General features: G+C 51.4%; 1 protein-coding gene and 1 long non-coding RNA gene across 6 annotated transcripts; one reads left to right on the top strand and one right to left on the bottom strand.

The window, feature by feature from the left end:
• Window positions 1-11,754, top strand: LOC115862418 (uncharacterized). The gene is made up of 3 exons (XR_009559884.1): window positions 1-1,421; window positions 7,631-7,762; window positions 10,153-11,754. It is a non-coding gene; the product is annotated as an uncharacterized lncRNA (long non-coding RNA).
• Window positions 1,714-25,453, bottom strand: NUMBL (NUMB like endocytic adaptor protein). 5 transcript variants are annotated; one of them, XM_060288413.1, is made up of 10 exons: window positions 25,435-25,453; window positions 21,391-21,475; window positions 19,244-19,383; window positions 17,781-17,855; window positions 17,617-17,691; window positions 16,546-16,686; window positions 12,225-12,414; window positions 7,679-7,984; window positions 4,006-4,128; window positions 1,714-3,114 (listed from the first exon to the last, which is right to left on the bottom strand). In XM_060288413.1, exons 3-10 carry the CDS (start codon window positions 19,367-19,369, stop codon window positions 2,504-2,506), a joined length of 1,647 nt encoding a protein of 548 aa, XP_060144396.1. In that variant the 5' UTR covers window positions 19,370-19,383; window positions 21,391-21,475; window positions 25,435-25,453; the 3' UTR covers window positions 1,714-2,503. The 5 variants fall into 5 exon arrangements, with proteins under 5 accessions (XP_060144396.1, XP_030730049.1, XP_030730050.1 ...); XM_030874189.3 differs by lacking the exon at window positions 25,435-25,453 and adding an exon at window positions 25,054-25,317 and having other exon boundaries at window positions 19,244-19,386; XM_030874190.3 differs by lacking the exon at window positions 25,435-25,453 and adding an exon at window positions 25,054-25,317.
• Window positions 25,454-25,851: the final 398 nt, after the last annotated feature.

Genomic DNA, 25,851 nt, shown 5'->3' with positions numbered 1-25,851 from the left:
GGCACGGAGGGTGTCTGAGGAAGACTGCTCTGGGCACAGCGAAGAATGGTGTTGTGTAAAGATTAGCCTCTGGCATGGAACACGGTCTCGACTCTGTCCCTGACGTTCTGTGTGCTGCGTGGCCTGTTGCTCCATCAGTCCAGTAGTTCGAATCATCTCCAAGTCCTAGGCCTTTTCTGCCCCTCTCACTCGCCAGCCGTTTGTAGCGGTGAATTGCTGAGACTGCCTCTTCTCTGGCCTTGTGCCTGAACACCAAAGTGACAGCCCCAGACCCACCCCTCACTCACAGCCCAGTGGGGGGCCAGATAGTGACCGCCCAGAATGGTCAGGCCTGGGCTGGGGGAAACAGAGGAGTTAGGGCCGGTATGCGGGAAGTACAGGGCCCTGTGGGAGCCAAGCGGAGCAGAGGGCTCCTGACTCAGCCTGATGGGTCACAGAGCTTTCAAAGGATTGGATGGGGGCGGGGCCTTGGAAGAGGCTCCACTTCTAAGAAGGGGAGATATTTGAGCTGAGGCCTGAAGAATGAGTAGCATCCTATGAAGTGTTAAAAGAGAGGTGACACAGATCTATATGTGACTCATCTGTATGAAATGGCATCCAGGACATTCTATTATTGGGGGAAAATAATGCAAACTGCAATACAAAAAAAAAAAAAAAAAGGAACGAGTAGCATTCTTCTGGGAAAAGGTGCAGTGTCAGGAATGGGGTTTCAGGCAGAGGAAATGACATCTGCAAGGGCTTGGATTCAGAAAGCGTGGCTCGGGCTTCCCTGGTGGCACAGTGGTTGAGAGTCCGCCTGCAGGTGCAGGGGACACGGGTTCGAGCCCCGGTCTGGGGGGATCCCATGTGCCGCGGAGCGGCTGGGCCCGTGAGCCATGGCCGCTGGGCCTGCGCGTCCAGAGCCTGTGCTCCGCAGCGGGAGAGGCCACAACAGTGAGAGGCCCTGGGGACCCCCTTGCTGCCCTGGCGAGCCATCTGTCACAGGTCCCCTAGTCCAGGATCCAGCCGGTTGATGGGCTGTAATGTAAACCCTTGAGGGCAGACCCTAGGCTTGTTCCCTCACAGCCTGGTGGTTCAGTGACTGGCCTTGAGGTCGACCAGAAGCTGGGCTTGAATCCCAGCTCCCCCACTAATCAGATGTGTGACCTTGGGTAAGTGACTCAACTTCCTGATCTGTCCAATGGGGATATAATATTGGGTTTCATGAAACCAATCTCATCATTTTAGAGAGCCATAAAGAATTACACATATAATTTATATATTTAAAAATATATAACTTTGTAGATGGTATCAAGGAACCCAAGAAACAACAGAGAGACTTAAAAACGGGCTGCCACGTCAGATGACGCTTTGGCCTAAGTTATGGAAAATGCAGTTGCTGAAACGTGAATTCGCCAGCTCGAAGATATGCTACTCCAAACGTAATTATTTAAAATTTTAATACTGAAGTTATTAGCAGCAGATTATATGTTTTTTTAATTCCTTGTTTCAAAATCTATAAGAATCAGAAATGGAGTGATTAATTTGGGGTACCCATTAATAACCCACTTCTTGAGTGCTGGGTCAGTGTTACCTGCTCCCATGCTACGACTCAGAGGTGAATATGCAGGGAGACCCTTTTTACTCCCTCTGGTTTTAGGAGATGACTCAGGAGGAAAGGCTCTGTCTTCACGCCATCCCCGCTGCACACACACCCTGCCTTCTAGAGGGGCACCATTATATTCTTCCTTTATTGGCTGTCCTTGTATAATACAAATCTGCAAGTTTAGATACAAAAAAATCTGGAAATAAAAGATAGAAAAGTACCCGCCAGGCACCCCCTTCCTTCTTCCCGGACCCCTCCCCAGCGGGCACCGACGTGAGGTAACTGAGCATCTTCTTCCCCTTCCCCTTCCCCCCTACCTGCCTCCTGGGCCCCCAACTTGGCCCCCTACCCCCATGAGACCCTGGCCCAAAGAACATGTGGGCCCCCAAGGGGAGGGGAGGGGTGGTAGGGGTGAGCACAGCATTGGCAGTGAACGCAGCAGGTGGGCAGAAGGAAGCCCTTTGTTTGTGCTGTGTATGGGGGCGGGGGGAATGACCAAACTTGGGGTGGGCACTCGTTTGGGGCCGAGGAGGGCCCCCAGGTGGGCATCCCTCCTCCATCCCACCCAATACTGGAAGGTAGAAGGTCAACAACAGAAACTGGGAAATACAGCTGGAACCGAGGGCACTCGGTGGGATTGTGGCCATCCCCCTGTGTCTGGGTTCCGGGGAGAGGGGGCCATGCCAGCCTAAGTCTGGCAGAGAAATGGGTCCCTTAGCCAGGCTGGGTCCGTCCCTGAATTCCATCCTATCGCAACCTGGGCGTCACAATGTCGGTTCTGTACTGGTCGTGGGAGGTGGTCGAGAGAAGGGTTAGAGAGGTCGTCAGGAGGGTGCAGCCCCAGGGAGCAGGACTGGGGAGAGGTTGGGCCTCCACTCCCAGGTGTGGGGGCTCCTGGAGATGATGGGGTGACTCGGGCTACAGTTCAATCTCGAAGGTCTTCTGCAGGTCGCCCGAGAAGGGGTTGGAAGGCTTCTCTACAGCAGGTTTGCCTTCTAACGCTGCCCACTGGGCCTCAAAGGGGTCCAACTCAGGGGCCGGGGCGGGCGCTGGCTCTGGGGGCCAGGGCGCCCCATTGGGGCGAGGACGGGCCTGGCCCCCAGGGGCGCTGGGTGCTGCAGGGGGTGGGAAGGCCCCAGCCTTCCCAATCAGGGTGGCAGGCTGGGGCTGGAGCTGGGCGGCTGAGCAGAAGGCGTTGGCCACCATCTGTGAGGGTGTGATGCCCACCACGGGCACGCGGGGCATGGGCGGGTAGCCCAAGCCCGGGTAGGCGGGCACAAAAGGGGGCTGCATGTGTGGAGGCGGCAGGAACACGGCCACCTGGGCAGGCGCGGCGTCGAAGGGCCCCACGGGGGCGGGGAAGGGCTGCAGGCCGGGGGGCACGGCAGGCACCGAGGCTGCCTGCTGCTGCGCCTTTGCCACTTGGGACACCTCCTCCAGCCACCTCTCGGCCTCCGAAGGGGTCCGCTTGTGCCCAGGCTGGAAGGCAGCTGCAGGGGGCGCGGAGGGCTCACCCCAGGCAGAAGTCCCTGGAGAGAGGAGAGGGGCAGTTAGGGGGCATGGGCTGCAGCAGAGAGAACCCCAGGCTGGGGATCAGACTCTGGACCGGGCTGCCTTGCCGCCTTGCACCCAGCTCTGCTCTTCATTAGCTGCATGGGCTTTGGGCAAATGGCTTGACCATCCTGGACCACAGGTCATGCAGTGCTATGAAAATTCACTTCTGAGATTCTAAGGTCCTAAGATGAAAAGTATAGGCACGACTGACAATCACCCAGGCCGGCTTCCCTTCTGATTGGTCAGTAGCAAACCTGTTATTAAATATTTTTTAATATCACCCTTGGCTCTAATATTTTGACACTGTATTGTCATAGGAGGCTAAGATTCTAAGATTGCATGGATTTTTCTCAGAGAGTACTCTTCTAACATAGTGGGTAAGTTTCAGTGTTTTTAAGTTTGTGTTTTCTAAGACGCTAGAGTTCTAAATTTACATTGTTTGTAATTCCAAGGTGCTTCCACGTGTTTAGGATAAGCACGTGGCTCTAAGGTGGTTCCTTGGCACTGTTTTCTCAGAGAGCACTCTTTTAAGGTTGTAAGATTCCAAGGTTTCCTGGCTCCAAATCTGTTAGGTTCTAATATCTTGTGATTCAAAGGCTGTAGGTTTCTAGATTTTATGGTTCTAAGACAGCAAGGTTTAAAAACTGATTCCACGGTTCTAAGGTGACCCCATAATTCTTATGTTATCTCGTGGTTCTAGGATGAACCCGCGGCTCTGAGACAACCCCGTGGTTCTAAGATGATCCATGGTTCTAAGCCTGTGGGATTCCAAGATTCCCAGAGTCTCTGCAGTAGCCCTGAAAGGAGCAGGGGGATGCAGGAGGGGCACTGCAGGGCATCTGCCCCAAGAGAAGGGCTGAGTTTACCTGTTGAGGCTGGCGGTGGCCCTGGTGCTGGCGCTCCAGCGCTGGCAAAAGATGAGCTGATCTGTGTACACAGGGCGCTGATGCTGTCGCTGTCACTGGCATTGGGAGGTTCCATCTCAGGCACTGGGAAGTCAGGGAAGGGTGGAGGTCAGCGAACAGGCCCAGGCTCTGCCCTTGACCCCATCCCCGCAGGTGGCCCTCACAAGGTGTGTGGGTTGGTGGGTCCACTCTGCAGTCACTAAGTGGCCACGGCCACAAAAGTGGTAACTGCGCACACGTGTGTGTGTGTGGCATCTGAGTGGTACGACAGCCAAGTAGTGTGTGACATCTGATGGCAGACAGTCACAGGGATCCCAACCCAAGGAGGACCTCAAGAGCTGTATGTAGCCGCAAACCAGAAGAAATATTTTAAATGCTTACCAATATACATTAATTTTAAAATATGTTCAGGGAATTCCCTGGGCGGTCCAGTGGTTAGGACTTGGTGCTTTCACTGCCACAGCCCGGGTTCGATCTCTGGTCAGGGGACCAAGATTCCACAGGCCGCGTGGCGCGGCCAAAAAAATAAATGAAAAATGTTCAACCACACGTATGGCAAGAGCACCGACTAGTCAGAATGGATATTGCCCACGCTGCTGGTCACTCTGGGGATCAGCTGTCTTGCTCTGAGTGCGGAAGTGGGGCCCCACGAGGCCTGGCCCATAACATATGTCATGAGGGCAGAGATGCACCTGTGCCTGCAAGACAGGACACGCTGAGCAGGTGTGGTGGCCTCGTGAGGGCTTAGGATGAGAAAAGGCACCATCCAAATAAACAAGAGGACCGTCAAGTGTGGCGTGTGACAAGTGCCTGTGACAGCTCAGCGAGCGGCTATCTCCAAGGGAGTGTGTGTGATGCTCCTATGAGCGTCAGAAAGAAACTAGCTGTAGGAGTCAGCAGGTGTGACGTGGGGCTGCCCAGGTGGGACAGTGGGTGGCTTCCAGGTCATGTCTATGATGACTGTGCCTGTTGGTCCAAATGGGTGTGCAGCTTCTGGGGGGTGGCATCTGAGTGTGACTGAAATCCAGGTTGTGGCATCCGAGTGTGATTCCCCAGCGTGAGCCAATCTGCCTGCGTGATGTACGGAATTCGGCATGAATTAGCCTATGTGACTTGTGATTCACACAAGTTTGTGTGAATCCAGGTGTGTCGTTCGTGAGCGTGTGTTAAGCTGTGTGTGTGATTTCTGAATGGGACACCTGGATATGTGCTTTCTTTCCTTCTTTTTTATTGAAATATAGTTGGTTTACAATGTTGTGTTAGATTCAGGTGTACGGCAAAGTGATTCAGTTATACATACATACATATATATATATTCTTTTTCATATTCTTTTCCTTTATGGTTTATTACAGGACATTGAATATAGTTCCCTGCTATACAGTAGGGCCTTGTTGTTTATCTATTTCATATACAGTAGTTTGTATTGGATACGTGCTTTCTAAGTGTGTGTAATGGTAACACCTGGTCCTGCAACTTCCGAGTGTGTGTGATTTTTGATTGCCCATGACTAAGTGTGTGACTAAGTGTGTGTGACACCCGCAGTGGAGTGGGACATCTGCGTGAGTCCATGAAATTTTTGTGCGGCAAGTTACATCCAAGCAAGTGGGCAACTGGCTACAGGCACGCGAGGCTCCTAAATGAAGTCTGGGGTGCCTGCCACCTCTCAGGGAGCAGGTGTGGCAGCCCTGGGGGTGTGCTTAATGGCAGGTTACTTAATGAGGACAGCAGATCTGAGGGCGCGTGCAGTACCTGGGGTGCTGCACAACATGGAGTGAGCGTGCGTCATTCTCAACGAGCATTGGCATCTGCTCAGCAGTCACCTTTTGCAGTAGCCCGGCCTCCTGGATACAGATCAACACCTCCCACACCAGTCCCCAGGGCCACAAGGGGTAGGTGTCTCGGATTTGGCATATGGAAGCAGGAGAGCCGGCCAGACCACATGACTTCACTGACAGCTGGGAGGAAAGGCAGCTCTCCTGCCTGTCTCCCTCGGGCAAACCATAGTTCCATGCCACCTCTCTCCTCCCTTTTTCCCATGGCATACATTTTTAAATCACAACCTATGCCATCTCTCTCCTTTTCCCGGTCCATGGCAGACATTAGTAATCAAACATGATGCTTTTCTCCCATTGAACTCTTTGCTCACCTTACCCCTCACCAGTAGAGCCCTGTGGCTCTACTGGCCAAATGCTGAAAGAAAGGACTGGTCCTTGCAATTCCATCTTCCCTCGAAGACATGGCTAATCGGTGATGATGGGTGCTGCCTCTGCACAATCCTTTACCCAGAAGCCACATCACGAATCCATCACTATGCACCCTGACCCCATGATCCCCATGCTCACTTGTGCCCTTCACCTCATGTTTCCATAAGCCAAATTCTGAGAGTCATCTCTTGGGCAAAACATAATACTCCTGCTCTCTCTTCTCGCTTGCCCATGGCAAACTTTGCTAATCAGTCATGTGGTGTGCCACCTCGCTCTTTTCTCTTGCTCAAGTCAGACACTGTAAGGAGATCATGATGTCTGTCATCACTCTATTCTCCCTGCCCTAGGCAGACATTGTTAATCACAATTCTTCTTTCCTCTGAACCTGGATCCTTGACCTGGCCAGATCTCATGGCTCTACTGGCCAAAAGCTTGGAGGGAGCATTAGCCTATGGTGCCTCAGTCTCCTCTTGAGCAAAAACATGGCATCTGGGCAGCTTCTCTCCTCTCCCTTGCCCATGGACGTCTTGCTAATCAATCATGACATATGCCACTGCTCTCATGTCCCTAACTACAGCAGACAGTACTAACTGATCGTGAGTTACGCCACTTTTTTGCTATCCCTTGCCTGGAGCAGACATTGCTAATCGATCACAGCTTACACTACCTCTCTCCTCTCCCAGACTGATGGCAGACATTGCTAATTGATCACATGTTGCTCCACTCCTTTGCCTGTGGCAGGCAGTGCTAATTAATCATGGTGTGACCTAAGTGTCCATCGACAGATGAATGGATAAAGAAGATGTGGCACATATATATACAATGGAATATTACTCAACCATAAAAGGAAACGAAATTGAGTTATTTGTAGTGAGGTGGATAGACCCAGAGTCTATCATACAGAGTGAAGTAAGTCAGAAAGAGAAAAACAAATACCATATGCTAACATATATATGAAATCTAAAAAAAAAAAAAAAAAAAATGGTTCTGAAGAACCTAGGGGCAAGACAGGAATAAAGACACAGACGTAGAGGATGGACTTGAGGACATGGGGAGGGGGAAGGTTAAGCTGGGACGAAGTGAGAGAGTGGCATGGACATATATACACTACCAAATGTAAAACAGATAGCTAGTGGGAAGCAGCCGCATAGCACAGGGAGATCAGCTCGGTGCTTTGTGACCACCTAGAGTGGTGGGATACGGAGGGTGGGAGGGAGATGCAAGAGGGAGGGGATATGGGGATATAGGTATACATATAGCTGATTCACTTTGTTATACAGCAGAAACTAACACAACAATGTAAAGCAATTATACTCCAATAAAGATGTTAAAAAACAAAATCATGGTGTGTACCACCTCTTCTCTATCTTGCTTACAACAGACAGTGGCATTGATCCCGATGTTCCCTCCTGCTGAGCCCCAGGCTCACCTGTGCCCTTCACCTGGAAGTCAGTGCGGCGCTGCAGCGTGGATGGCAGCTCATTCAGCCGTAGGCTCAGCTGCCGTTTGAAAGGTGAGTTCTTCTGGCTGAGCGCCGGGAACCCACGGAAGGAGCCCTGGCGAACCAGCTGCTCCAAGGGGGCGTGGCGCCGGGGGATGGCAGCCGCAGTGGTGCCTGCAGCCACTGGGGTGCCCGCCTCACCCTTCTCGCCAGGGGATGTGGTGGCCGGTGTTGGGGACACGTGCCCAGGCTGGGCAGGGCCAGGAGCCGCACTTGGGGCAGCTGCTGCCTCTGCTGGAGACATGGGTGAGACAGGTGGTTAGATAGCTCACCTTGGCATTGGAGGCCTCTCCTACCCAGACCCCTTGATTGTTTTCCAATGCTGCCTTCCTCACCCAATGTGCCCTGCCCTCAAGACAGGCTGGTCAGTGCCCCCAAATGTCGCTCATCCCCACCCAAGCCAGGACCACTTTCCCCAGGAGGCCCGTGGGGGAGTCGTCACCCACCCTGACCCTCTGTGTGTCTCAAGCTTTCTGTCCCCCATCCATCTTCCTCTGCTGCTTCTGCTATTTCTCCCTCTGAGGCCTTCTGTCTCCCTTTCTAATTAATTTAACAAACACTTTTTGGGTGCATGACCAAGGTATCAGGCATTGTTCCAAGTGCCTTGCAAGTATTAACTCATTCAGTCCTCACAACCACCCAGTGAGGTTGATATTGTCATTATCCCCATTTTACAGATGTGGAAGCTGAGGCCCAGAAATGGCAAGTGACTTGCCTGAGCCATAGTGTGAAGGAAGGGGCAGGCTGACTCCAGAGTCTGAGTTCCAGATGACTGCGCTAACCTGTCTCTCCCTCTGGCCTGGTCTCTCCACATCATGCTGTCTTCCTCCATCATTCCATCTGCTCTGCTCTCTGTCACCTCCCACCATTCTTCCCACCTCAAGTACCTCCTCCCTTCCTCCAGTTGCTACCCATTGTTCTAGACCCAGCTTGGCATACTTCTTCCTCTGAGGAGTTTTCCAGATTGTTTCAGCCCCTCAGCCTGGGCTCCCTCCCCTCTGGGACTGTTCTCAGTCCTCTGCAGGTACCTGGTCTCCCCACTCAGCATAAGAAGCGGGCTCTTCAATGGCAGGGTCTCCCCACCCCTGCCAATACACAAACACACAGCCATCCTCCCATCAAGGCGTCACCTGAGCCGCAGCCTGAATGCTAGTGAGGTTAAACTCAGGCCCAGAGAGGGCAGGGAGGGTGCCCAGCGCTTCTCCCACCTTCCATGAGGGGGCGGTGAGGCTCTTACCCAGGCCAGGCTGGGGGCAGTGGAAACAGCCCGGGACACGTTGGAACTGGGAAACCACCTCTGCCCCCCACCACCTTGGGCTTCAGGAAGTCTCCTCCCCTCTCCGGGCTCCAGTTTCCCCAACTAAACCTGGGATAAACATCCCTCAGCTGCTTTCCCAGGTCTCCCGAGAGGGTCAGTTGAGGCAGTGAATGTTCAACGCTCTGGAATCCCACAAAATCTTGGTAAACAACTTTGTGGAAAGTGCACTGCTCCGTAACTCCTGAACTGAAGAGACCTCTTTGTGAACGTGCGGTGCCTTGAGACTGTGAATCAGCGCATCATCGGCAAAACACTGTCACGTGTTCGGCAAATCATATACCACACTTTGTAAACTCTCATTTTTGCGGTGCAGGCTCTCAAGTGCTTTCTACAATGCAAAGTACCTGGAACGTATAATATCCTTTGGAAACAGCAAAATCCTTTGCAAACTCTAAAGCATATGACATTCTTTGTAAATTTGAACATCCCATATAAATAGTAAACTCAGTGTACTCAGTGTGTTCTTTGGCAAACAATAAAATATCATATAGGGACTTCCCTGGTGGTGCAGTGGTTAAGACTCCGCACTCCTACTGTAGAGGGCCTGGGTTCGATCGCTGGTCAGGGAACGAGATCCCGCATGCATGCCGCAACTAAGAGTCACATACCACAACTAAGGAGCGCGCCTGCCACAACTAAGGCCCAGTGCAACAAAATAAATAAATAAATATATATATAAGACAGGTTTTCACTAAAAAAAATATATGTACTTAAGCCCTCCGTTAACTATACTTTGTAATCTGCTTTACCAATAATAAAATTCTTTATAAATTCTAATAGATGATGTAAACAGCAAAATATTTTGTAAGCTGTGAACTCCTTAACTTTGTCAAGAGGTTTGTAAATGGTCACATAGTTTACCAAGAAAAACATATGTTGTAAACGCTAATATTCTAGCAAGTGATAAAAACTTGTTTTCCTAAACTTTTTAGCTAGAAATATTTTAAACTTACAGAAAAGATGTAATAATGGAACAAGGAGCACACATGTTCTCTTGTGTTAACTTGTTACCCTTGTTAACTCTTAACAAGTGTTAACTTGTTACAGTATTTGATCTGTCTCTCCTTCCATAATCTTTTTTCAGTATGATTTAAGAGTACGTTGCATACAATAAACAAGGCATGGAAACAACCTAAATGTCCATCAATAGATGAATGGATAAAGAAGATGTGGTAATATATATATACAACGGAATACTACCCAGCCATAAAAAAGAATGAAATAATGCCATTTGCAGCAACATGGATGGACGTGGAGATCATCATACTAAGTGAAGTAAGTCAGAAAGAGAAAGACAAATATCATGTGATATCACTTATATGTGGAATCTAAAAAAAAGATACAAATGAACTTATTCACAAAACAGAAATAGACTCACAGGCATAGAAAACAAATTTACGGTTACCAAAGGGGAAAAGGGAGCGGGGATAAATTAGGAGCTGGGGACTAACGGATGCACACTACTGTATATAAAATATAAATATAAATACATATAAACAACAAGGAAAAAAAAAAGAGTAAGCTGCAGACAGCTTACCCAACCCTAAAACCTTCAGCATGTACCTAAGAACAAGGACAGCCTCCTACTGAACCACAGGACAACTTCTTACTTGGGAAGTTTAACATGGATATGATACTGTTAGCTAGTCTACAGTCCACATTCTAATTTCCCCAACTGGTCTACTCAGGTCCTTTATGGATGTTCATATATATATATATTTTTCAATGTATATATTTTATATACATATATTCAATATATATATATTGAATTGAATGTTGAATATGTATCTATATATACAATATCCATGATTCAATTCAGTATCGCACGTTACATTTATTAATATTTGTCAAATCTCTTCAGTCTCCTTTATCCTGAATCCCAATTCAGGATTCTTTGTAAATTCTAAGCAGTGTTTTCCAAAAATGTAAAAACTAGAAACAGTTAAAAAAAGTAAAATAAAATTAAAAATTACATTTTGACTCAGCACACAATACACGTAAGTTTAAAAACCACGGTTTGAGAACTTATAAACTATTTGCCTTTGACCTAGAATGTTAGAGTTCACCAGGTATTTTTCAAACTTTCATGATGGCAACCCAGAATAAGAAATACCATTAACATGGTAACCCGTTCCATACACACACATACACACACACACACAGATATACTGACATAAAAGTACATTGAACTATACTTACCCTTACTACATTCAATTACTCTGATATTTTCTATTCTTTTCCATTTCATTTCTTAAAATGCTAACCACAACCCAGCAAGCTGACTTCACAACCCATTAACAGGGTGGATACACAGTTTGAAAAGCCTGGGAACATCCCTGGGTTAGCAGATAATAAAGCTCTCGGTGAGCTTTGCTGGGATTTGTGGCCAACAGAATATTGCCCAGAGGACTCCTTAAACTGAAGTACACTTTATAAACTGTAACCAAACTTTGTGGTTGGTGCTTTGCTTTGTATTTTTTACTTAAAAAAATCGGGGTGGGGGGGGCTTCCCTGGTGGTGCAGTGGTTAAGAATCCGCCTGCCAATAAGGGGACACGGGTTCGAGCCCTGGTCCAGGAAGATCCCACATGCCGCAGAGCAACTAAGCCCATGCGCCACAACTACTGAGCCTGCGCTCTAGAGCCCACAAGCCACAACTACTGAGCCCGTGTGCCACAACTACTGAGCCCATGCACCACAACTACCGAGCCTGTGCTCTAGAGCCCACGAGCCACAACTTCTGAGCCCGTGTGCCACAACTACTGAGCCCATGCGCCACAACTACTGAGCCTGCGCTCTAGAGCCCACAAGCCACAACTACTGAAGCCCATGCACCTAGAGCCTGTGCTCCGCAGCAAGAGAAGCCACTGCAATGAGAAGCGCGCGCACCACGGCGAAGAGTAGCCCCCGCTTTCCACAACTAGGGGAAAGCCGGTGCACAGCAATGAAGACCCAACACAGCCAAAAATAAAATAAATTAATTTTAAAAAATTTTGTTGTTTTGGGTTTTGTGTGTGTGTGTTTCCCTTTTGCTTTGTAAACTGTAGAGCCCCTGTACCTACCTCTGCAGCTCTCCCCCAATCTGGATCCCTTGGCCCCACCCTGGGACCATTCGGTGCCCAGCCCCGCCCCGCCCCGCCCTCCGGGCAGCACCCACCTTTCTTTTTGTCAGCAGCCTCTCTCTCAGCCGGCCGCCCACCCCCAGACAGGCGGAAGGAGCCCTCCCGGGCGAAGCTGGTGCGGCTGGCATCAAAGGCAGCCGTGACTCCGCACTCCTTCTCCCGCCGCTGTTTCCGCTCTAGGCAGGCCGCAAACGCACACCCCACTGCGTGGCTCAGCCTCTCGCCCTGTGGGAAGAGGTTGGGGCAGGATTAGCGACGTTGTGCAGTGCAGACCGGACGCCGGGAGCCCCGGGGTCCAGCAGCTGGATGCTGGGTGACTCCGGCTGAGTCCCTTCACCTCTCTGGGCCTCAGTGCACATCTGCAAAATGAGGGACAAAAGACAGAGACAAGAGTGTAGTACCGTATGGCTCCATTTTTTTTTTTAAGATTTTTTTTGATATGGACCATTTTTTTAAAAGTCTTTATTGAATTTGCCACAATATTGCCTCTGTTTTATGGTTTGGTTTTTTGGCCGCAAGGCATGCGGGATCCCAACTCCCCAACCAGGGATCAAACCCACACTCCCCGACATTGGAAGGTGAAGTCTTCCCTGGGCTGCCAGGGAAATCCCTGGGTGGGTCCACTTACATGAAGTTACAGAATGGGCAAAACTAATCTATGGTGAGAACGGTGGTTGTTTCTTAGGGCTGGGCATAGGGACTGACTGAGGAGGAGTTTGAGGGGACAGTCTGGGGTGGTGGCAATGTTCTAGATCTTGATGGGGGGGTTGGGTTATACACGTGTATACAGTTGTCAAAACCCAGCAAATGTACACTTAAGGTTTGTGGTCAGCATGTATTTCGCTTCAAAAGAAAAAGAGCTGGAGACAAATATGAATTCTGCTTAATAGTATGCATGCTGAAGTGTCTGGGGGAAGTATTCTGCTGTCTGCGACTTTGAAATGCATCCAAAAATAAGATGGAGAGATAAGTGATATAGTAAGCCCAGACAAATGTTAATGGCAGGATCTGGGTGGGGGGTGTCCAGGTGACTGGTGACTGTGCAAGTCTTTTGACATTGCTACATGCTTGAAAATATTTTGTAGTAAAGTACTGGGGTTAAAAACAACAACCCCTGTTTCTTGAGTGCCTACTTGAGAGACGCCAAGGCCAGAGAGCCTGGGATTGATGCTGGCTTCCCACTTCCCAGCTATGCGATCTGAAGAAAATCACTTCCCAGTACCCAACTCTCCTCATTTGTAAAATGGGGGCTCTAACAGCACCCACTTCACAGGGTTGTTGCAGGAATTAGGTGAACAAATATATGCAAGGCATGCAGCACAAAGCCAGGCACAGGGAAACTCACATATGTGTCAGCGGAGATCTTGTGTAGCCCCGGGCTGAGCCCTGATTTGCATCCTTTCATGGAATCCTCACAACAGTGCCAGGAGGTGGACAATCTTATGAACCCATTTGACAGATGAAGAAATTAAGGTTCAGTCAACATGCCCATTATAACGAGTGACTGGCAGAGTTGGGATTCTAATGAGGTATGTCTGACTTCTGTTCCCTAAACAAGATGCTCAGCCACCTCTTAAAGTTGAACTTGGGGACAAAAATCCTCAACAAAATGCTAGCAATCTGAACCCAGCAGAATATTAAAAGAATCAAGTGAGATTTATTCCAGGAATGCAAAGTTGGTTTAACATATGAAAATCAATCAACCACATTAATAGAATGAAGAAAAATCCCCCACATGATCATCTCGATTCTCACAGAAAAGGCATTTGACAAAATCCAGCACCCTTTCATGATAAAACACTCAACAAAGTTGGAATAGAAGGGAACTTCCTCAACCTTATAAAGGACATTTGTGAAAAACTCACAGGACTTCCCTGGTGGCACAGTGGTTAAGAATCTGCCTGCCAGTGCAGGGGACACGGGTTCAAGCCTTGGTCTGGGAAGAACCCACATGCTGCGGAGCAACTGAGCCCGTGTGCCACAACTACTGAGCCTGCGCTCTAGCGCCCACGGACCACAACTACTGAGCCCGCGTGCCACAACTACTGAAGCCCGTGCGCCTAGAGCCCGTGCTCCGCAGCAAAGAGAAGCCACCGCAATGAGAAGCCTGAGCACCGCAACAAAGAGTTGCCCCCACTCACCGCAACCACAGAAAGCCCGCGCGCAGCAACGAAGACCCAACGCAGCCAAAAACAAACAAATAAATAAATAAAACAAAAAAAAAACAGTGTGGTACTAGCATAAGGAGAGACATATAGACCAACGAAACATAACTGAGAGCTCAGACATAGACCCACACATCTATGGTCAATTGATTTTCAATAAGGTGCCAAGACCATTCAGTGAAGGAAGAATAGTCTCTTTATCAAGTGGTGCTAGAACAACTGGATACAGTATGCACGTGAAAAAAAAATGAAGGTGGACTCTTACCTCACACCATTTACAAAAATTAACTCAAAATGTATCAGAGACCTAAATATAAGAGCTAAAACTATAAAACTCTTAGAATGAGACATGAGGTAAGTCTCTACAACCCTGGATTTGGCAATGAATTCTTAGATATGACACCAAAAGCAGAAATAACAAAAAAAAATTGATAAATTGAACTTCATCAAAATGTGTACATTTGCACATCAAAGGACACTATCAAGAAAGCGAAAAGATGGGGCTTCCCTGGCAGTGCAGTGGTTAAGAGCCTGTGCTTGCAATGCAGGGGGCGCAGGTTCAATCCCTGGTCGGGGAACTAGGATCCCACATGCCACGGGGCCAAAAAAAAAGGAAAGTGAAAAGACAACCCACAGAATGGGGGAAAAGTTTTGCAAATCACGTAACTGATAAGCATCTAGTATCCAGAATATATAAAGAGCTCTTACAACTTAACGGTAAAAAGACAAACAACCCAATTAAAAATGGGTACAGGATTTGAATAGATATTTCTCTAGAAAAGATATACAAATGGCCAATAAGCACAGGAAAAGATGCTCCACATCATTAGTCATTAGCAACATACAAGTCAAAACCACAATGAGATACCACTCACACCTACAGGATGGCTAGAATAAAAAAAAAGTGTTGGCAAGGATGTGGAGAAATTGGAACCCTCATACATTGCAAGTGGGAATGTAAAGTGGTGTCGCCACCAAGGAAAACAACTTGGCAATTACTCAAAAACTTAAACATACTATATGACCGAGCAATTCCACTCCCAGGTATATACCCAGAAGAATTAAAAACAGGTATTCAAACAAATACTTGCATATAAATGTCCAGAGAAGCACTGTTCATAACAGCCCAAAGGTGGAAACAACCCAATGTCCATCAATGGATGGATAAGTAAGCAAAATACGGTATATCCAAAATGTGGTATATCCATAGGAATATTATCCAGCCATATAAAGGGAGCAAGTACTGATACGATGCTACGACATGGACGAACCTTGAAAACATTATGCTACGTGAAAGAAGCTGGTCACTAAAGGCCAGTAGGTCACAAAAGGCCAATATACACCTCCCCAAAGAGCAGAGGGTGTGCCCCTCTTCATGCCTCCCTCCTTTACGTAGTTGGGATGAAGATGTGAAGGCTGGAGCACGCACATTCATCTTGGATCATGGAGTGGAACCCATACTCCAGCATAGCAACGAGCCATGGCCCTTGAGTGGAGAGGAGTCACACCAACGCTGTGCTGCCTGCCTGGGGATGTCTTTCACATGAAACACAAATTCCTATTTCACCGAAATCACTGGTATCTGAGGGTTTTCTGTCGCAAGCCTCAGAATCCTGTGAGAGTGCTTCTCAGAAGACAGTCCATTTGTCTCTTTCATCAGATCCTCAGAGGGGATCTTGACGCCCCCCTCCCCCCGAAAATATAAAGAACGACAGGCAAAATGAATCGACTCTGAAGGACGAGTGGGTACCCTGGGGGGTGTTGTTTCAGAAGGGCCCAAGGGGGCTGCTGGGGGCAGGAAACTACAGCTTGACTTGGGTGAGGTTTAAAAATAAGCAAAAATTCACGGAGCTGTGCCTGGGCCATCCGCGCATGTCACGTGCTCCTCAATGAGAAAAGTTAGAGAAACATGAAGAACTACCGATAACAAGGAGGATGATGAGAACCAATGTCTTCCTGAGTGCTTCCTATATGCCAGGCATTGTTCCAAATACTCTGTGTCAACCCCCTCAAGTCTCACAATAATCCTCTGAGTTATGGGCTGTGAATACACTCCCTTTTCCAGATGAGGTCATGGAGAGGAGAGGTAAGGGGAGTGACTCACCTGACACCACACAGCGGGCTGGGGTTGGGCGTGGGACACCAGGGCATGGGAGACAGTCAGCTGGCTTTGGGCTTTAGTGATACTCACGGAGTCCTTGAGCGCCAGGAAACAGTGGCAGATCCAGCGGCGGGTGGTCCCATCACGGCAGATATAGGAGAAAGCCTTGTCCAGGTTGCGGTCAGGAGCACAGAAGGAGACCTTTTCAATGGTCTGGTCTACCAGCAGGTCCTGGGAGGCACCAGGGAGGCCAGGAAAGGCATGTGTACTGTTTTTCATGTATTCACTTAATATTCCCTTTGTGTCTGCTCTATATCCTGTCCTGAACGGGGTGGGGATCCTGCCCTTGTTGAAACAGCTGTGGGCCCTGCTCACATGGGGCTCCCAGTTTAGTGCAGGAATCAGACTCATCACCAGATGGAGACTGGCCAGAGTCACAGCCGCGCTGTAATGAGGGAGGCACAGGCAGGGGGCTCAGGGCTGGGATCGGGGAGGCTCAGGGCCTTTCCGGAGCAAGAAGACGTGCCTGACCCAAGTTGGACGGGAGTCAGGCAAAGCTTGCTGGAGGGTGTCAATCCTGTTCAGTCATTCACCTAACTGTCTTCGTGCGCTGGCTGTGTCCTTGGGCAGTGTCTGTGCTAGGGGCAGGGAATTCAATGGTGAGCAAACAGATACCCGATCCCGGCCCAGGTAGATGGACAATAAACACATAACAGCTAACATTCGTTGATCGGAACACTTCTGCTGTACCAGGCATAGTTTTAAACTATTTGCATATACTTTCTCATTGAATGGTTGGGTCCATTTTTATCCCCATTTTTGCAGATGAGGCAAGCGAGGCACGGAAGGGTTAAATCTCATACCCCTCATGCCCAGGGTCACCCGGCTGATAAGTGGGTGAGCTGGGATGCGAGCTGAGGTGGCTGCTCTACGGTCTGTGCTCTCACCCACAATCCACGCTAGTTCCCAAACAGCCACAGGACTCAACCCTGAATTACGACTGTGAGGTGCCGACATGTTACAGGAACACACGGCTGAGTCTAGAAGGTCCCTGAGGGAGGGACGTCCTAGAGGTGGGTGAGAAGGCGTCCCTAGCCCCATTCGAGCAGGGTGAGGAGAGGGGCCCACTGGTGCCCACTCCCAGGCCCACGGGCCCCCTACCTTGGTCTTGTCATCTACCACCCGGAGCCCATCGGCTGACACCCACAGGACAGACTTCACAGACTTCCGGCCCATCTGGAGTGGAGGAGGAGGACAGAGGGTGTGGTCAGGGCTGGCTCTTCTGCTCTGACCTTGCCCCCTCCCTGCCCCAGCCTCTCACTCACCGCCTTCAACTTCTTCACAGCATCTTCACACACGTGCATCCCCCGGGACTCCTCCACCTCCACGTGGCCCAGGTACTTGGTGCGAAGGGGATGGGAGAGCATGAAACAAGCAGAGTAATCAATCATTCCTAGTGCTCACCGCGCCGCTGCGAGGCATCGCACAATGTCCTAAGCACATCACATGAATTAACTCATTTACTTTTTTTTTTTTTTTTTTTTTTTTTTGCGGTACGCGGGCCTCTCACTGTTGTGGCCTCTCCCATTGCGGAGCACAGGCTCCGGAGGTGCAGGCTCAGTGGCCACGGCTCACAGGCCTAGCCGCTCCGCGGCATGTGGGATCTTCCTGGACCGGGGCACGAACCCATGTCCCCTGCATTGGCAGGCGGACTCTCAACCACTGCGCCACCAAGGAAGCCCAACTCATTTACTCTTTACCTCAACTTTGCAAGGTGGGGACCTTTTTCTTTTTCTTGGCCGCGCCACATGGCTTGTGGGATCTTAGTTCCCCTACCAGGGATGGAACCCATGCCACCCTGCAGTGGAAGTACAAAGTCTTAACCACTGGACTGCCAGGGAAGTCTGGGTACCCCATTCTTATCCCAGATATACAGGTGAGAAAACTGAAGCACAGCATGGAGTAATGATTCCCACCCTGCCTCTATCCTTGGCCTTTAACACATCCCTGGTGTCCTTCTGAGTGCCAGCATCTGCATCTGCGCCTGAGGACTGGCCCCAGGCAATGACTGATAGGAGCGGGGGTACACACGCCCGAGCTCCCTCACCCCGTGGGTGGGATGGCTCGATTTCCCACAGTTCCCTAGTGGCATCAAGCTCAGCTGCTCACAGCTATAGTTTAGTAAGACACCCTTTACTGGCTGCCTTCCCTTCCTCACTCTCACCAGCATTTCCTGCACCTCCCAACAGCCCCTCCCTCGCAAGGTCCGCTTCTAGGGGAAGGGAAAACAAGGTGGGAGGGGGACGCTGTGACCATCGTCTGTTGTCACCCAACCAGGAAGGGAATGAGTGGAGAATCGAACCTGAATCCTGCTGTCTCCCTTATAAATTTTCGTGTGTGTTGTAAAGGGTCGTGGTGGTCTAAACCAGAACGCACTTAACAGTAGAGGGCTTTGCAAATGCTACAGAATTTTTGTGACCTCCCAGTGCCCCCCTGGAATCTGTGAGCTCCCACAGAATAGCGTGACTCCAGGCGGGACGCCCCCCCCCCAACCCCAGCTAATATTTTCCTGGCACAAGAGAATGGGTCTTGGTTTCTAATCCCAACTTTAAGGGACTCAGGCAGTGCGGTCCTGCTTCTGCAGGATCCGCAGTTCTTCGGGGCTGTGAAGTCTCTTGGGTCTCAGCCACCTCACCGGGCAACGGACAACAGACACGGGACACGCACGCGCACAGCGAACAGCTCGCACACCGCCGCAGCCCCGCCCACACGAGCCCCGCCCACTCACCCTGACCGGGAAGCTGCACGTGCCCTTGCGCACCGCGTCCTCGTCCGCCTGCCACTGGTGTGGGCGCGATGCCTCAGGCACGTAGGCTGGTTTCCGCCGCCGCAGGCTCTGGCGTAGCTTGTTCATGGTGCCCGCCCCGTCTGCTGACAGGAGTGCGAGTCAAGGGTCAGAGGCATGGGGCTCAAGGTGGGGGGAAATAGGGCTCAGGGAGCAAGGGGTCAGATAACATGGCAGTAGGGCTACAGGGTTAGGGGGTCACTGGGTCAGAGGACATGACATCCAGGGAACATAGACTAGCAGCAGTTAGGGGATACCGACAAAGGGGGCAACTGGAAGGCAGGGGAGTGGGAGAGTCGGCAGTGGGGATTCAGAAGACATGGGGCTAAGAGGCAGGGAGGTCTGGGATGTGTGCGTCGTGAGTCACAGCTTTTAGGGGTCTGGAGATTCGGGGTGTGACAGTCAAGAGGCATGATGATCCAAAGTAATGGGAAGTTAAGGCAGTGGAGGACATTGGGGTTAGAGGGCATAGCAGTCAGGGGTCACGAGGTCAGGGGTTTTAGGGGTACGAGGTCAGGGGATGAGGTGGTCAGAGGGCACAGGAGTTGAGACTTGCATGGGTCCGATGTGGGGGACTCAGAAGGTCCAGGGATTGTGGTTCAGAGCCCAGGTCAGAGGGTGCTGGGGACAGGGGTGGGTCTCTGCAACTCTGAGATACAGCCCCTCTGACAAATGTGTCTGTTCTAAGGCAGAGGCCCCTGGGGAGGCGTGCACCTGCGATGTCAGAGGTAGGGATGGAGGTGGTGGCCAGTCACTAAGACAGCCTTTGCTGACTGAGAAGCCATACTGAGTCCCAGGAGGAGTGTGAGGGGACACCTAGGACAGAGCACCAACAGATGAGACTCCGCCTGTGTGTGCAAGCAAGTGTGCAGCTGGTGTGTTCCTTTTTTTTTTTTTTGGCCTCACTGTGCGGCTCGCAGGATCTTAGTTCCCCGACCAGGGATCGAACCCGCGCCCTCGGTAGTGAAAGCGCGGAGTCCCAACCACTGGACCACTAGGGAATTCCCTGGTGTGTCCCTGAGTGTTGTGTGTGAGGGTGTCTAGTTCTGCGCATGCACCTATTGTCTGTGAAGGCTGTACGGAAGGACACAGGTCTGAGAATGGTTGTTGATGAGAGTATGTGTCTGTGAATGCTGTCTGTGTCCAAGAGTGTGGCTGTCATCTGTGAGTGTAAGTCCCTGAAGCTTATGGCTGAAGAGTAAGCTATGTGTGAGAGTGGTGGTGAGTGTGTGTCAGGGAATGTTGCCTGTGAGGATGGGTCTGTGTTTGAGCATGAAGCTGCTGTCTTTGAAAGGGTGTGTCCGTGACTGTTGCCTTTGAAGCTGTGTGTCTGTGTGAAGATGTAGCTATTGTCTTTGATGACCACTGCCCATGACAGTGTGTGTCTGTGAGAGTTACCCAAGATACCACATCTGTCCAAGAGTGCAGCTGTTGGTGGTGAGGCTGTGTGTCTGTGGCTGTTGTTTGTGAGGGTGTGTCTGGGTCAGATAAGGTGGGTGTTGTTGCAGAGAATGTGGGTCCGTGAATGTTGTTCTGGGGGTGTGTCTGTATGCAACCGTGCATCTGTGAGGCTGTGTGAGGACATGAGGTTGTCATCTTTGAGAGTGTGTTTGTGAGTGTTATTTGTGAGGGTGTGGTGGTGTGAGAATGTGGCTGTTGTCTATGAGAGTGCTGAGTGTTATTTGTGAGACTGTGTCTGTGTGCAAAAGTATAGCTGTTTTTTGCATCCCTTGAGAGTCCCTGAGTCTGTATCTGGTGAGTGTCTGTGCTCACCTGTGAGGGAGTCCGGCTGTTGTCTAGGATTGTGTCTGTATGTTTGTGTGACTGTGAACCTGTGGGTGTGGGGATGTTGGTGTGTGTCTGAGTGTCCAAGTATGTGTGTGTGTGTGTGTGTGTGTGTGTGTGTGTGAGACCTAGTCTAGGTGGGTGTGTCTGTGAACGAGGTCACTGAGTGTGCCGGGAAGTCATTTGGGGGTGTCCGCTTGTGAGTGTGATTAAGCCTGTGTGACCGCAGGGACAGTTCCTTTGGCTATGCGAGGCAGACCCACCCAGTCACTCAGCCTTCGCCCTGTCCCCAGCTGGCCACTCACCTGGCTCCGTCCTGGAGGTTTCAGGGGGCCCCAGGGCCCCACAGGGGGCAGGGGGCAGATGCTGCTCTGGCCTCCTGGGTCCGCCCTGCCCAGGGGAGGGAGGAAAAGTTGAGAAGCTGGCTTGGGATAGGGCACAGTCCCCTACCTCACCCCCTCTTTGGACATCAGCCAACCCCCCTTCATCTCAGGATCTCTGATGAGAGCCCTGGTTGTCATAGCAACTGTTACTAAGGCAATCAGCCACCTGGTTGCAAGGGCCCAGGAACGAGTAGGTGTGTTTCGGGAGCATCTGCTGGGGATGTCCTGGCCTCAGGAGGCTGTCTGTACCCAAGGGGATGGTGTGAAGGGGGTGGCCTGCCCTCTAGACACATGTCCAGGGCTGCACACACACATACAGTCACATGTGTACATGCAACTCTGGTCCCCAATTGTCCCTAGAACCTGGTCACAGCTCTGCACAATTACACACAGAGACAACCACAGGGACACACACTGGATCACGCAGAAACACGTCAACAGTCACAGCCACTGTGAATACCCAGCTACATATCCAAGTTCACAGACATACAGTCTCTGCTACGGACCATTTGTCCACAGGTATGTAGAGTCCCAGGCTGCCCAGGCACTGCCACAAACGTCTGGTCATATCAGTAACTGGTATTTTGTCACTTCTCTTTTCTCTGCCACCTACAAAGAGCTGGGTCCGGGCATGGGGCAGCCCATGGCCAACCAATGACAGTTGTTTCCTCGGGCACCCAACCAAGATACTCACATTACAGACCCACCCATGTAGAATGACACCCCGCAGGAGGTCACCTATGAGCTCTGAGGCACACACGCTTGTCACATACAGCTCTCCTGCTGCCTGCTGACATCTGCTCAGGGGTGCATGCAGACACACCGACACACATTTGGTCATACCGAGTCACACCCAGCCACAGCCACATGTGTTTAATCGTCGACCGGCACACAGCTGCACAAGGACACTCGACCCCAACTGTGTCCGTCACACCAACACACCTTTCTGGTCACACACTGTCACACAGCCATACGTCCCAGGCGTAGAGGCACACATCTGGTCACGGTATCAGCCACACGTACATGGATGGTTCTCCATACCCAAGCACACACACAGACCCCGATGGCCACGGCCCAGGCATTAGAAAGAAATGGGCACACAAACTCGGGACATGCATACAACCATCCAGAGACAGTTCTCCCCAGGGACGGACACACTCAGACACAGCCAGACAGTCAGCGGCTCAGAGTCACAGCCATACGCACTTCAGAAACGGTCATGTAGGCAAAGTCCCACAGCATGAGTGTCCACGTTACCCAGCCATATATCACGGTCATGGTACCTATTTCACAGTTACCCGCCATCCCACACCCAGCTGTCCCATGTCAGACCATCACAGAGAAACACACGGTCTCTCTTCCTGCAAACATGTAAGTCACACCGACAAGTATGGGGCCACATACGATCACAGCCCCATGTGGAGAGACACATAATATCTCACACACAGAGGCATCAGCACACAATTTCCATTACACACACACAAGCAAACAGTCAGGTATGTGCTTAGAAATACAGTGACCCAGACAGAGCATTTATAGCTGCGTTTACACAGAAGACACAGTTCCGGATAGAGTCATGTGTGGAATCAGGAGACAGTCACTCTGTCACCAAATCACACAGATTCAAACATAAGCCGCCCAGCACGTATACAGGGACACCCACCCACCCACCCCAAACAGCCACACGGCTACAGACACACACTCTTACAGACCATGACACAGACACAAGTATATAGAGTCACCCAGCGTCACAGACATGCAGGTCACACACAAATACAGAAGCCACAGTCACATACACATCCCCCCCCCCCCACACACACAATCACTGGTGCCACCACACACAGACACACCTATAGTTTGAGTCACATGCAATGAAATAACCCACTATTAATAGTCTGTCAGGGTTTCAGACTCCAAGTCAAATACATAACCCAAATCACAGGTACACAACTATAACTGCACAGAATCAGTATCAACACACAGACCTAGATGTAGTCATTTATACAATCCCGGCCACACACACAGATGTGGCTTTGAACACACAACCGCAAACATACAAGTCACAGTGCCAGCACACAACCTGTCACATAAGCACAGTGTGACTTCACATACAATGGCAGTCATACACCTAAAGTTGCAGGCACAGTTGTGTGTCATGCAAGCACATGTGTGACACACATATAAAATCAGAGACACAGTCACAAACATTCGAAGTCATTAGGACAGTTGCACATGGACACAGAGTCATAGACACAACTCCACTTATAGTCACAACTCCACCCACATCTTCAGTCAGCCACACACATGCCCAACCCCGTACTCAACAGATACAGTGTCACATACCCAGTTAGAGTTACCAAGGTACATACATGGGGTCACAAAAGACATAAAGACACAACCACATAGTCACAACCATGCACACACTCAAACACAGACAGACTGAAAAGTATAGGGTTCTGCACAGTGAGTGAGCAGCTGTCATATACACATACACAGCCACACAAATGCTGGGGTCACATACAGAGACACAATCACAGATGCTATCGGACACAACCACGAGCACGAAACACACGATTCCTCAGAGTCACCAGCTGCAGCTCACACACATACACACACAGGCAACCACAGTCACAAAAACACAGGGTCACACTCTTAGCCACCTCCCCATCGCTTGCTTCCCCGCTTCCACCCAGGTACCACACACAAAGCCGTCATCACCGCAGACGCTGCAGACAGACAGGGCTGCACCAGGTCCCTGGGGAGCCGCCCCCTGGCCCAGCCTGAATCCTGGAGCCTGGGGGGCCAGAACCGGATGGGGAGGAGGTGCATTGTCTGTGCGTGGGGCCCCTCCCAGACAGCTGGGCAGCCCCAGGGACAAAGAGGGTGGCCCAGGAGACCTGTGCCCTGGGACCCTTGACCAAGTCTTTTTGTGTGTGGGGTTGCCTGAAATTCCCCTTATTTTATTCAGGCTTGGGGGGGATAGAGTCCCAGGCACAGAGACCTTGTTTTGAGAAGGGTCTGTTCCTGGGACGCCGCCCAAGCATGGGGAGATGCTGTGCCCCGGACGCCTCTGAGGCCTGGGGACGCACTGTGCCAGGAATCCCCCCGGGCCTTGGCTTGGTGGGGAAACTGTGGGGGCCCGGGGACCCCATCCTCAAGACCTTGCCTAGAGGGTTGCTGTGAGAGAGCCCCTCAGGCCGGTAGGGGTTAAGGATTGCGTCTGGTCTGGAATCCCCTCTTAGAGGCCTTGACTTCATAAGGAGGTTGCGTCCCAGACCCCATCCCCAAAATCTTGCTTAGGGGGTTGTACCTAGAATCTGTCCCCCGTCCTTGATTTTTTTGAGGGGGAGGTCTGTGTCTGGGATCCGTATCTCCAGAGCCTTGACAAGACAAGGCCTGTGCCCGAGACCCCCGTCTCCCAAGATCTGGCTTGGAGGGGAGCCGATTCCTGGACCCCCACCCAGGACCACCCTCCCCAGCCTTGGCACCCTCTCTCCATCCGGGCGCCGCGGCCGCCTCCCACCCTCCGCCACATCAGCAGCGGCGCCGCCCCCGACCCGAGCCCCCTTCTCCCGCCCTTCTCACGCTGGCCGCCGCGCTGCGGGACATCCAGGGCTCCGGCGCCCCCGCCTCCCGCGGCCCCGGCTGGGCCCGGATCCCCGAGTGCTGCTGCTGCTGTGGCGGCGGCGGCAGCTCGGTCTGACGCGGGCCGGGGCCGGGGGCAGGGGTATGGTGCGGGATGCAAGCTCGCTAGCCTGCTCCGCTCCCGGGAGGATTCCGTTCCAGGGGCGGGGGAGCGCCCCTCCCGCTTCGGCTCCCCGCCCCAGCCCCGCCGCCTGCTGGATATGCAAAGAGACCCCGCCCCTTGACCAGCAGGCCACGCCTATACGCAATCACGACTCCGCCTCCTCCGGTGTGGCCACCGCCCCGCCACGCCCACTGGCCAGTCCTGGGCTGAGCACGCACGTGAATCTCGCTGACACGTTCCCCTAGGTCCATCCAGGCGTGGGCTCCCTTCCCCTCCGTGACCCCTGACCTCAGATCCCTTTAAGTTCCGCGTCCGAAAGATTTGCTTCGGGAGGCGCCTCGAGGTCTCTCATCCCCAAATCTTCCAGCTAACTCCACGGTTCTCCCAGCCCAGCGGGGGCGGGCAGAAGCGGTGACGAGGCACTTTTGCCAGGAGAGGGGGAATGAACAGACCCCGGCGTCCTGGTGCGCGATCGGTTCAGCTTTGGGGGCGGGGGCGCCAGGCTGGGACCGGCGAGCGGTTCTGGCCGCCCAAGTGCCCCCGCACCCGCCCAATCCTGTGGGTTTGGCAAAGCAGCTGGCAGGGGCATTAAGGCCCATTAGCAAAAGCGAGGTTGCTGGGAGCCGAGTGGAGGG

This window comes from Globicephala melas, chromosome 19 (assembly GCF_963455315.2).
Source record: "Globicephala melas chromosome 19, mGloMel1.2, whole genome shotgun sequence".
Taxonomy (NCBI): Eukaryota; Metazoa; Chordata; class Mammalia; order Artiodactyla; family Delphinidae; genus Globicephala; species Globicephala melas.
Note: the sequence above shows the minus strand (reverse complement) of the source record. Positions and strands in the feature narration are given on the sequence as shown.